Source organism: Gracilinanus agilis, chromosome 1 (assembly GCF_016433145.1).
Source record: "Gracilinanus agilis isolate LMUSP501 chromosome 1, AgileGrace, whole genome shotgun sequence".
NCBI lineage: Eukaryota > Metazoa > Chordata > Mammalia > Didelphimorphia > Didelphidae > Gracilinanus > Gracilinanus agilis.
In genome coordinates this window covers 337370666-337384078 of record NC_058130.1, presented here as the reverse complement: position 1 = coordinate 337384078, position 13413 = coordinate 337370666, and the positions used below count along the sequence as shown (strand labels likewise).

Here is a 13413-nt window from a genome sequence, read left to right as displayed (position 1 = left end):
ACAAATGAAAATGAAAAAAAAGGGGGCAGCTGGGTAGCTCAGTGAATTGAGAGCCAGGCCTAGAGACCAGAGGTCCTAGGTTCAAATCCGGCCTCAGACACTTCCCAGCTGTGTGACCCTGGGCAAGTCACTTGACCCCCATTGCTTACCCTTACCACTCTTCCACCTATAAGTCAATACACAGAAGTTAAGGGTTTAAAACTAAAAAAAGAAAAAAAATGAAAAAAATAATGGAAAAAAAATAATTTAGGTGTAAACCTAAAACTCCATGTAAAGAAATCAACTTGTTTCTAGATCCCAATATCCCTTCCAATAGATGTTAACATTCAAGGTCAATTAAATTTCTTGGCAAGTTTCTTCTTTTAACATGAGGTTTTGAGGGTTTTTCATTGTGGTCTGAAACTAGATATCAAGAATTACAAAGTAAAACCAGTGAGGTATAAGATATTTATTGACACTGACAAAAAAGTATACAAATATTTCTTAAGAACAAGAAATACAAATATTTCCTGGTTTATTTCTACCACACAAAGACTGATATTACATTGAAAATGGGGGGAAAGGAGGGCCTGGCTATTTTTTCTGGAGAAGCTGGAGACATGCATTGGACTTCACAGCAAAAGCACAGTTTATTTGGTTTTCCCCTTTAAAACAATTGAAGGATTTTGTTTGATGAGTAGCAGATGGGAGGTCCATGTTTCCTTGACACCACTGGAGATGGTTGGCATAGTCAAAACCTCTAATAAGAGTTTCACTACGTGACCCGTAGCTGACTGGTGAGCATCTCTGGTCCCTTTGGATAGTTGTGTTGAAAGAGGATCTTGGATTACAGCTTGAAGATCCATTGTAACCACTTAACCACTGTCATTCCTATCTCAATTCCTATGCCTTGATGTGAGAAGAGCACATTTAAGGTAGCTGAGAAAGAGCCTCTCTGGAGTCACATGATCATTTTGAATAAATTGGTGCCTCTGGCTAAAAAGTGCTCATGCCAGTCATGGAACTCTTGGAATCCATTCTTTTTTTTTTTTTTAAGTCCAGGTTTTAGGAGAAATTTGGAGATTCAAGATGATACAAATACAATATGAAGTTTCTATAGCATCACTGTGATGTTTAAAATATCTCTGTTCATTTAAATTGGACTTCCCCATTAGACACCTGTAAGGGGCTATGATAAGTTAAAGCTTATTAAAAAAAAGGAGTGTTTTCAAAATAACTTAATCATTATACTCAGGTCAAAAAACAAAGTTCCTGCACAGAACATTAAATACTATTCTTAAAGCAGATAGTTCTTAGAGACAGCCACTACACATTAGGAAAGCAAAAAATACAACTTTAACTCCAAAGTGCTAGTGTTCTGTTTTAAACAACACAAAATGACAACACACAGTCAGAGGTAAACAATATTTTCTTCGACTCCATCTCCACTGTCCCCATCACGTAAGTTTGTGGATGGCAAGTTCAGCTTAGCCTCGGGATTCTGCCAGGGATGAATATTTCCAGGATTTGAATGGGGTGTTTTTGAGCACTGACTTTGATTCTCTTCCAAATCTGTAATATAAAAATATGTACATGTTCAGAGAGTACTTGACAAAGGAAGACACAGCTGGGACCAGCCCAGTATCCCAAATGGACTATTTCTCAAAGAATCAATACAGTCTCAATTTTGTCTGTCATATACAGAGAACTGCAAGCCTGGTGATAGAAGAGTCATGTAGATAATGACCAGGTTAACTAATGAGTGAGGGAATGAAATTGTTAATAGACACAGAAGACATCAACAACCCCCAACTGCCATATCTGAATGGCTATTGAAAAGGGCTCAAATGGACAGAGCTGTGCATGCTTGCCGATGAGTTATGGCTCATTAGACGGACCCGCTGGGACAAAGGGCTCAGAATCTCATGGTTACACGACACACAAATCTCCATACTATTTTACATTTATGTGACATCTTTTATCTGAAGATCTCAATGGCAAGAATAGTTCTTGGGATGTCCAATGATAAGCCTACTGCTCTGTGATTTCCTTTTGACTTCTGGGGGTTAATAGGTATCTAGGAGGTAGGAGTAGAGAAGAACTAAATGAAAGGGAACTTCCCAATCTAACTATTATGGGACTCATTTAAGAGTAATAAAAGTCATCTAACTGCAATGGTCAGGCTCCCAGAGTAAATCATTTCTACTGCCAATGATCGTCAGGCTTCCTATGGTTTCATTATTGTATTTGTGCAGTTACCTGGCAACATCAGTGTATTGCTGCTTCTCTCTTTTACTGATGAAACCCACTGACATTGAATTTCGATCGGGAGAGGAAGGGGGCATAAGAAGAATGTAGCTGCTGAAAATTACTTTCTCTGCAAGCTGTTTCCCTGACACTCTGATCTTCACAAGCTTTAAGGCACAATATGAATGTGAGTCATCATCATTATTATTCTTACTAGCCTGACCAAATCAGAACAATGAACAACTTCTTAGAAAAAGCACTAGATTGGAATCAAAGCTGGACTCCCATATGCTTATGTGGCCTGGGGCTAGTCACAGGAATTTTGGGTGCCTCAGTTTCTTTGTCGGTAAAATGAGGATAGTGTTGCCTGCCCTGCCTATCTCAGGGGTGTGTGTGTGTGTGTGTGTGTGTGTGTGTGTGTGTGTGTGTGTGTGTGTGTGTGTGTGTGTGTGTAGCACAAAGAAGAGAATGTTTATAAGTACTCTGAAAAATAGAAGTTTCATAGGTGGAAATGGGAAAGGGTCTTATTGTTGTTCAGTCATTTCAGTCCTATCCAACTCTTCATGACCCCATCTGGGGTTTTCTTGACAGAGATCCTGGAGTAGTTTGCCATTTCCTTCTCTATCATTTGACAAATGAGAAAACTGAGGCCAACAGTGTTAAGTGACTTGCCCAGGGCCACACCATTAGGAAGTCTCTTAGGCTAGATCTGACTCATCAAGATGAATCTTTCTAACTTCAGGCCAGGCACTCTATCCATTATGCCACCTAGTACCCATGGGGAAGAGTAGAGACATTCTTGAGACATAGACCACGTAGACATTTTCTTTACACTTCAACCCTTCCTCTTCTGATGCCTGATAAACCATCAGAGCAGCAAAGCTGCTCTTATTCATTTTAATCTCCTTCATTATTTGAAATTGCAGTCTCCAACTGGAATAGTTTGATGAAGGCAGTGAGATAGCACAGTAGATAGAACTCCAGGCCTCGAGTTGGGAGGACCCGCATTTGAATCTGGCCTCAGATACTTCCTACCTGTGTGATCCTGGGCAAATCATATGAACCTTTTTGCTTAGCCTTTGCCCTTCTGTCTTAGAGTAGCTACCAGGACAAAAAGGAAGGGTTTAGATTTTTTTTAATTAAAAAAAAAAGAGAAATATCTTAAATAATGCAAATGTTGATATTTTGTCATGTAGAAAACAAATGTTGGAGAGATGATAGTGAGGTCCCAGTCTGGTCCAAGTTCCATGTCTCCCCTCCCAACCTCCACTAGCCTCCAAGAGGTGCAGGCTGCCTCTGGTAACCTCTACCTCTTCCATTACTATCACCCCTGTCTTGGTGGCAGCAACAGGCCTGAGGGATGGTACAGGAAGAACAGCTGGTCTCCTATGAAGCAGTAAGCTGTCACTTGGGAAGCACAAGCCAAGGGCAGGCAGGCTAATCGTTCCAGGAAAGCTAACAAACAGCCCATGGGGAGGTGGGCCTGACAGGCGTTAGGCCATCAATGCCTCTTTAAATGCAAAACGTGCCAACAGTAGAAAGAAAAATAAGCCTGTTCACATTAGGGTGCTGTTCAGGAAATAATGAACAGACTTCAAAAAGCTGAAAATACTGTGGAAAATACCTGGTCTTCTGAAGCTGGAGTTTAGCAATAGAAAATATAAATGTCACAAAGACCAGAGAGGTGCTTGCTAGCTGTCTACTATGGCTGAAATTTTTTAAAGCTCAAGGCAAAGCTGGGACTAAGTTTGACTCAATTTCTCAGTATATTCAAACTAGGTTAAGCCTTCATTTTCACTGTAGTGAAAAGATTCTTGATTATGAAAAGGAGGATGTAGTCTAAAAAGGTCTAGCTTCTCTTCCTGGTTCTGCCACTGAGATTATGACTCTTAATTATCTTTGTATTTCCCAAAGTGCCTAACAGTTGCTGAATAAATTTTTAAAAAAGAAAATAAATATATTCTGGCTTCTTAGACAAATAATTTTGTCCTTTATAGATATGGAACCCGGGACAAAGAGGGTATCCTTCTTTAACTTCAGTTGAATGCTGGGAAGATCATTTATCTGAAAGTCATCTGAAAATATTTTCTGACTGTCTCAGAAACTAGTACAGAGATGGAGTCAGCAACCTCTGTTTAACAGCAACAAAACCCATGAAACTTTCATTTCCATCTTGCAGAGAAACGACAAGCCAGCTTATATTGCTTGGTCTAGCTGGCCTTTCTGATGATTTTTCCAACAGACTTTCAATTTCCTCTCAATTCCTGATCGAAGAGATTTCACTTCTCATTGCTAGTATTCTTAATGAAACTACTGGCCATAAATATTACACTCCTTCAGAGTCCAAAAGGGTAAATTTAACCTCTGCCTTCCAAAGCAGATTCTGATGGAGAGAAACTTCGAGTATGGTCCATGAAACTCTACACTGAGGAGAAACCTATAGCTAAAAGGCAACTGAGAAAAGACCGATCATAAGAATGTGTGAAACGGGGTGGGGGGGGGGTGGGGGAGAAAGAAATCCAAGAATATTGCATTGCAGTTTCTAGATGCTTGCAAGTCTGGCAATTCTAGATTTTTAAAGGAAAAGACTATTGTAGCAGGGGCCAAAAGACAAATGTTGAATCAAAATGTCTCTCTTTATTTGGTAGAAACTATGAGTTTTTACTTGGTGAATGAAGAAAGTAGGACAAACCTTTAAAAGAAAAATAAATAAATTAAAAGAATAGAAAAGAATCAATAATCTTTCGGTCCCACTGTGACTGGTGTGAGTTACAAGTGCAGCCAAAAACAAATGAGTTCCGCTGTAATTTCAGACCCATCATGGTGCGTTGTTTTGATTGTATGTCACCTGGCCTGGAACTCAATTTCCTTCATTGTGGTTTCTTCTTGCTTTCTATCTGAACTGTGCAGGAAAGGTCAGACCGTTTGTCTTTGAAATTAGAAACTGTTCCATGATTCCTGATTTTATTACCCTTTTTCATCCCTAAAATATCTCCAGAAGGCCAGTGTATATTTATCAAGGCCAGTCCCCTTTGTCCACACATTTTACCCAAGAGAAAATAATAATCATGTAGAATTCCAAATTAAAAAAAATTAAAAACTGAAATTAAATCATATTGTGTTTTGGAACCAAAGTTTCACAAAGCAAAATTAATCATCTAATTTCATATATGAGCAAAACATTGCCAGGATTGATGAGTATGAAATTTTTTTTTCCATCAGAAAAAAAATTCCACAGAAGTTCTCCTCCAGTATCTCATCATGGCACAAATGTAGCCCAAGTTCTCAAAGACTGTGCCAGTGTCACTTAAGTTCTGATACATTCTCTCAGGCTAGAGTTGTTGTCTTGGAAACATAGTGGATCTATTTTCTGAGGACCAGTCCAGGTCATCACCTATAGAATGGTGACTTGGCACAGAATTCTTTGGCCATGGGAAACATGAATTAAAAAAAAAATACAAAACTGGCTCTTCTACTTCTGCAATGACACCATAGAGGAGATTGAAAGGAGGGAGAGAATAACAAAACCCACATAGTTTGTAGACCACCTATAAATAACAATTTGGCTCCTGACAGTCTAAATGTGAGCTTTGTCCATCAGCCAGGACAGGGAAACATATTCTTTTTCATATCATAGACATCTTTTGCAGCCAGGTAAAGTCTATGAGTCCCTTGTCAGAATATTTTTATAATGCATAAAATAAGATACATGGAATTACAAAGGGAACTGATTATATTTAAATAGTTATCAAAGTATTTTTCAAAAACAAGTTCACAGACCCCAGGTTAAGGACCCCCTACCAATATGGCTTTATTCATATAATTACTGATATTGCTATTATAAATTAAACCAGAAGATATAAATATGTTATCCAGAAGCTATATATGATCAGGATATAGCTAGTCAGACAGAAAGAACAATAGAGCAAATGTCACACTGCTATCTAAGTAATGTTTAAAAACTTGAAGGAGCTGAACATGGTAGTACAGTTCCTAAAACTGGGGAGACTGGGCCTGGTGGGTTGCTTAGATTTGAGAATTCTGAGCTACAATTAAGGCCAAAGATGATCAGATGTCCGCACAAAGCCTAGCACCAATAAGGTGTGTCCCTAGGAGATGGGAGCCACCAGGCTGCCTAAAGACGGTTGAAGCAGTCCAGGTCAGAAATGGAGTAGGTCAAAGTTTCTAGGACCATTAGTAATGGCAACAGGCTCATGAGTGGCTACTACATTTCTAGTCTGGGAGAGATAGGGTAATTCAGGCTTAAAAAACCAAATCAGTCCAAACAAAAAACAAAACTCTAAAGGAACACTCTCAAAACATTGGATGATTTTGTTAGCAGATCTACAATTTGTGTGTGTGTGTGTGTGTGTGTGTGTGTGTGTGTGTGTGAAAGGGATGAGAGATAGAAAGGATTTCAACACTAGTGTGACCTCTGAGTGTCTATGACTTAATAGAGAAGTCATAGGCTCTAAGGGGATTGCCTGAAACATAGAAAAGTTAAATAAGCCGGGCCAGAGCAGGTATTTGAATCCAGGTCTTCCCATCTCTCAGCCTAGTGTTCTATCCACTATTCCATGCTGCCTTATCAGGATAAAAATAGCCCTTTGTCATTAAGGTGATGTATTTTGTATAAGGAAATGCATTCAAGTTCAATATAACCAGAATAGGGTTGGAAGTATGGGAGCATCACAATAGCAACTAGAATAGGTTCCTATAACTGGAAGGATTCACATTTAACCTCACAGAGCTTCGACATAGTAACAACAATTTTGTAAAGATGAGCAAAGACTCAGCAACTCTGATCAAGACAATTATCCAAGACAGTCCCAAAGGTTCCACAATGGAAAATGCCATCCATCTCCAGAAAAAGAACTGAGGGACTCTGAATGCAGATTGAAGCAGACTTCATTTTTACTTTCTTTGTTTTTGTTTTTTTCTTAATTTGTGTTTTCTTTTGCAACACAGCTAATATGGAAATAGTTTTGTATGACCTCACATGTATAATCAAAATCAAATTGCTTGCCTTCTCAAGAAAAGGGGAGAGGTGGGAGCAAGAGAGAACTCAAAAAACAGATCATTGGGAAATATTTAATGAAATAAATATAAATAGTTTTGTTGTTTTTGTTTTTTTAAATTAAACTCACCAGAGCAACACTTGGACCAGGATCTATATTTACTAACAATTTTTTGTTAGTAGGAGGCAGCACTGGAAATTCAAGCTCCTAAATTAGTAGTGAAGTAGAGAGTCAGCTGTGGTGTCAGTTACTGTCCTGTTCCCAGTTTTCTGAACTAATAAACTTATGGAGAAGGTGTCTATTACTCAAAAGCTCTGTTCTCCCCAATCTCATCCTAGGAGGTTCAATCCAGATCTAGAAATCATGGAAATTTGTCCATTCTGTTCCAAGGAACCACTAAGACGCTCTATGTAGGTATATAATATGTGACTATTAAAGTAACTGATTGCTTCTACATAGAAGAAATTTGACATCCAAATGTATGCCTGTGAAGGCATCCCCCTGGGAAACTCTACAATTATCCCAATTATGCTTTCTGCTCCGAACATTCTGGCAAATCTATGGAAATGGCCTTCAGAGGACTTTCCTCTGAAGTCACATTCTTTTGACTATCCTTGGTGGTGGCAAGTTTTTACCCTTTGAGGCTAGCTTTGATTTTTAAAAATGCATTAAGTACAGTCTCCAAAGTTAACTAATGAAAAGGACAGCATCCATCTGTCCCTACAAGCTTAGGTATGTGCTTAAGCAATTAAAAAAAAAAAAACTCTTAAAAAACAAAACCCAAACCCAGTTGTCATTACTCTATAGCCTCACTGAATATTTACTAAAATGTACATCTTAATTTACATTCCCAAATATATCTGAGTACACTAGAGGAATTGGACCTTGCATATTCTCATTGTTATGTCTATTTTACTATCCAGCAGGGGTTGTCTTAGTATTCAATATTATTCATTGCTTTCTATATATTCAATTGCTTTGTAAACCTTTAAGTGTTCTGTAAATGGGACCCATTTTTCTCATAATCAGATCTATGACCACAGCTATTTAGCAGAGCACATGTTCTTAAATATATAACAAAAGTATCATTTTAAAATGCTCAGCGATTCAGGAGATCTATTTCAAGTTCTTAATCCTTTATAAGCTTATATATCCATTTAATTTTCCAAGTTCCAGGGGAGCCTGATGGCAGAAATACCTTACACTTATACATTTCAAAGTGCTTTGATATGTATCATCTCATTTGATAAGGAGGTAGCATTATATAGTGGGAAGAACTATGGATTTAAAGTTAGAGAATCCCAGTTGGGTACTGACTCTGCTGCTGACTGGTTAGTTATACGACTTGGAGCAAGAAATTTCTCTCCTTGGAGAACTTCAATGGACTTCAGTTTCCTTACCTGTAAAATAAAGAGGGTTCATCTAGTTCTGTATTGGTGAACCTATGGCATATGTGTGCCAGAGGGGGCAGCTCCCTTCCACCTCTCCATGCCCATCTGAGGACATTTTTCACATCACCTGCCCCTCTGCCCAGCAGCTCAATGGGAGTGTTTCTTTCCTCCCCTCTCTGAGGTAAGGGGGCAGCTCACATGCAGCATGAGGGTTGCAGTTTGGGCACTTGGTCTCTAAAAGGTTTGCCATCACTGGTCTGGATCAATAAGGTCCCTTCCAGTTGTAATATTTCTATGTGATCTCTTCAACAGACTGAGGTAAGCAGATTACCTATTTCTTTTTTAAAACCAGATCTGTAATTCAGTGGATGGAGTTTTTAACCTGAAACCAGGAAGACTCATCTTCCTGAGTTCAAATCTGGCCCCAAACACTTACTAGCTGTAGGACCCTAGGCAAGTCACTAAACCCTGTTTGCTTCATTCAGTTTTCTCATCTGGAAAATGAGCTGGAGAAGTAAATGGCAAACTACTCTAGTACCTTTACAGAAAAAAAAAAAAAGGGGGGGTGGGTCATGAAAAGTTGAACAAGTGACAGAATAACAACAATTCCACTAGGAGACAGAATTCTGGAACTGAAAGCTTTAACAATGCAGGCCATCACTTGCTCAAAAACGTTAGAGTCTGACAGAGTTTCTAGGGGACAGTGAGAGGGCAAATGACATAGTCAGCCACGCAGTCCAGTCCAGACTTCAGGTCCAGTGCTCTTTCTTCTTTCTCTGTACTTTTCATCAGATGGACAAAAGCAGAATTTGAATTTGTCTTTCTGACTTAGAGACTGGTGTAGCACCTTCTATATAATACTACCTCTCTACATATCCTTATTTCAATTCATGGATGAAGAAATAGAGCTACTAGGAAGTACAATAACCTGTCAAAGATTAAATACCTGCTCAGTTATGAGAGTGGCATTAGAGAATCTAGATCAGTGATTCCCAAAGTGGGTGCCACCACCCCCTAGTGCAGCGATCCAGGGGGGACAGTGATGGCCACAGGTGCATTTGGGGGCAGTGATAGTATGTGACAGGGGGTGCTAAGTAATGTTTTTTCTGGAAAGGGGGCAGTAGGCCAAAAAAGTTTGGGAACCACTGATCTAGATCTTTTAAGAAAGTCTAGCCTTCTTCCTTTTTTCATTTTTTTAAAACCCTTACCTTCCACAGAAGAGTGGTAAGGGTTAGGCAAAAGAGGTTAAGTGACTTGCCCAGGGTCACACAGCTAGGAAGTATCTGAGGCCAGATTTGAACTCAGGCCCTCCTGCTTCTAGGACTGACTCTTAATACACTATGCCATCAAACTACCCCCACTAGCATTATTTCTATGAGGTCAATGATTATTTTACTTATCCTCTAGAGTTCATCCCTACTGAGAAATCTCTGTATTCAGATATGTTCTGGAAGGAACATCCAGCCTGCCAAAAGTCCTTGAGAAGAATGTTTCTTTATCAGTCTTCTAAATGAAGGGTTGTTTTATTTTTAATTATCAACTCATTAAAATGTTTTATAATTTGTTTTCTTCCCATAGGTGTGTGTGGCTAGCAAAAAACAGTCAATATTCAGTTATCCATACTAAGGAAGGACAGGTGTGACAAGGCAAATTTAAATCCAGAAACAATCCCCAATCATCCTCTCATTAGCTATCATTTTGCAGCTTCCTGATTGGCACTTGAATTTTAACATTTCTGTCTGATCATCCTCTGCCCCCTTCCCCCAAAGGGTTTCCAACAAGTAAAGAAATGACAGGAGGATAAGGATAAAAAAAAAAAAAAGGAAAATATCCAACTATGTAAATCAGCCTCTGAACAGTTGAGACTCACCAATAAGTAAAATCAGCATTCTCTGCTATTAGCCCTCATAAACTGTTCCCTCTAGGCAGCTGGATAATTAGTTATTTTCAAGGCTGGACTATATATGCAATTGAAGAGGAAATTCTGTGCCAAATGAATAATGAATAAACTGCTCCCTAAATTGTGGAGTGTCTCACTATTTCAAGGCAGGAGGTCACCATTTACAATAGAACAATGATGCTGATGATTATAACTGCGATAGTAATAATATTATTAGCTTGCATTTCTATTCCATGTCATGATTATACTGCACTTATATATGCATTTTTCTTATTCGTTCCTTACAGTAACGTTGGGAACGAAGCAAGCCAGGGATTACTCCCCAGTGTATGGATGACAAAGCTAAGGGTCAGAAAAGGCTTCACTTCCTCAAGGTCGCATGACCAGTAAATGATGGCAGTGGGGCCAGAACCCTGGTTTTTGGACTTCAAATCCAATCAATGTTCTTTCTTCTGCCCCTTTGCCATTCATTAAATGGCATTCTAGTGGTTCCAAATAGTTCAGTTGCTAAATGTTTCATCAACATCTAAGGAACAGAATTCAGTTCATTGTTTTAAAATGTATTAACAGTTTTTAAAAATTGGGGCAGTTTACTGTTTTAAAGCATGATTTTACAATAATGACCAACCACTTCTCTCTCCCCTTCCAAACAACACATCTCTGAGGTGAGCCCACCCACAGCCTATTTGGGCTCTCCAAGGACAATGTTTGGAAAAACAAATGATGAATGAAAGAGGATGTTACCACGGAGGTCTGGGCTCCATCTCATCTAACATGGCTGCTATTTTGTGAAGAGAGCCCTTGAAAAGGCACCTGGGCACTCGCTGATTGGACTTGGAGATATGCAAAGGGTTTGTTTCTCTCTCTTTCTTGTTACTTCAATGCTAATTTAGAGCCTTCATCCACATGCCCTACTAAGGAACAAAATAAGTTTGAAATCAATATTAAATTTGATTTAATCTTTCAAAATGCAGTCCCACCTGTCTTGCTTCTATCACAGCATCCAGAGTGCCTGCTAGGATCTAAATTTAGCTCAACAGCGCGCCCCAGAGCCAGGTACCCAGAAGTTCAAGGCAGCCAGAAGCAAAATGTTTAGTCTACTATTGAATTCAGCCCCAGACTATCTGCCCTGTCATCCCATTCCATCCTCCCTTCTAAAACTCATCTCACAGAACAGTGTGTCTCCCTGGGCTTGGCTTTGGTCTTGTTTAATGTGATCAAGTGTTCTGGTTTACATTTCTTATTAATATAAATATACAAGGATTTCAGTGCCGTTATTTCCACAAGCCAAACTGTAACCTTTCCTAGAGCAGCTTGGCCTTGATTTGTATCTTTAATGTTCCACTCTCTCCAGATAAATTATGTACCCTATTTGGTCATTAAAATGTCCCTGTGCTGCTCAGACATTTCTAATGCCAATTCTGAATGCCGCGAATGATTAACAACCACTGTGTGGGGCAACCCACAGGGATACCGTTTTCCTACAAAACATTTTCAGTATCAATAGCACTCTAGTCCCCACTGGAGAATTTGGATATAGTACTCTTTTTTTCCTGTCCCACTGGCTCACGATTAAAATCTGGAAGGATCCCCAAGTTTGTTCAAGTCAACTTACATAGTGATAATGTTTGAATAATGAGAAGCAGCCAAAAATACCGGAGAAAGGGATAACCTTGGAATCAAAAAGGCCTCTAGTTCTGCTGTCCGTCAAAGACTAGCTGTGTGACCATGAGCAAGGCACTCGACCATTCAGTATCCCCAGGAGACTCTCTTAAGAACATAAATTATAGACCAATTGCTGATCTACCTTGATGGAAGAAGAATTCTCTATCCCAATAAAAATCACAGGTCCAGAATGATTGGTTTTTAATGTTTGGATAGTATTCCTTTAAAATTATTTTCTTGGTTCCTTTGGTAATTTGTGAATTCAGTGATGTAGACAGAAGGCAGTTTCTGAATGTAGGAAACAACCTTCATGAGTTGGTATAGCCAAAAAAAAATTGCTCAACTGGTCATGAACTTTCTGGCAAGAGTCTTTTTTAATTTATTCAGACTGGTCCGCAGGGGAGACAGACATCCACATCTCACCAGCAATATCGTGATTGAGGCCATTCTAGCTTAATAGTTCCTAACAGAATTAGAATTTTGTTGGTATCATATTCAAGAACTCAGGGACATCACCCAGTTAAGAGACACTGATGTTGGATTTTAAGGAAGCCAATGAGGGTTACTGACTTTTTCATATTCATTGGATCCTGGTGATATTTTAGGTACTGAAAATAACTCAGTAAATTTCCTGGAGCAAGTAGAGGACACAGTAGATAAAGTATTTGACTTGGAATCAGAAAGTCCAGAATTCATATCTTGCCTTAAATATTTAATATCTGTATGATCTTGGGCAAATTACTTCATCTCTCAATCTCAGTTACTTCATCTGTAAAATGGGGATAAATCATGGATCAAATGAGATAACATGTAAATTTTTAAGAGCTATATAAATGCTAGTCATTTTTATTATTGTAACTATTATCATTACCCAGTGCTTTTTCTTTTTCTTTTTTAAACTCTTACCTTCTGTCTTAGAACTGATACAAGGTATTGGTTCCAATGCAGAAGAGTGGTAAGGGCTAGGCAATTGGGGTTAAATGAGTTTCCCAAGGTCACACAGCAAGGCAGTGTCTGAGGTTAAATTTGAAACCAAACCAGGACATACTGTCTCTATGCCTGGCTCTCAATTCACTGGATCACCTTCCTGAACCCTCTTTCCCCCTCAAACCCCTACTTCCCTTGCTTTTTCCATTATAAATAAAGTTTTGGCTGAGGTAAGGAGGAAGATCACCGGTGATTTTGGATAGAGTAAAGAATTTTGAAATAACTG

The 13413-nt window shown here is 38.9% G+C and overlaps 1 protein-coding gene across 1 annotated transcript in view; it reads right to left on the bottom strand.

The window, feature by feature from the left end:
* Window positions 1–990: 990 nt before the first annotated feature.
* Window positions 991–13413, bottom strand: part of ARHGEF28 (Rho guanine nucleotide exchange factor 28) — a 152701-nt gene continuing 140278 nt past the window's right edge. Inside the window, exon 28 of the mRNA XM_044663055.1 lies at window positions 991–1551. Coding sequence (XP_044518990.1) covers window positions 1391–1551 — 161 coding nt within the window. The 3' untranslated portion in view covers window positions 991–1390. The remainder of the gene's footprint in view (window positions 1552–13413) is intronic.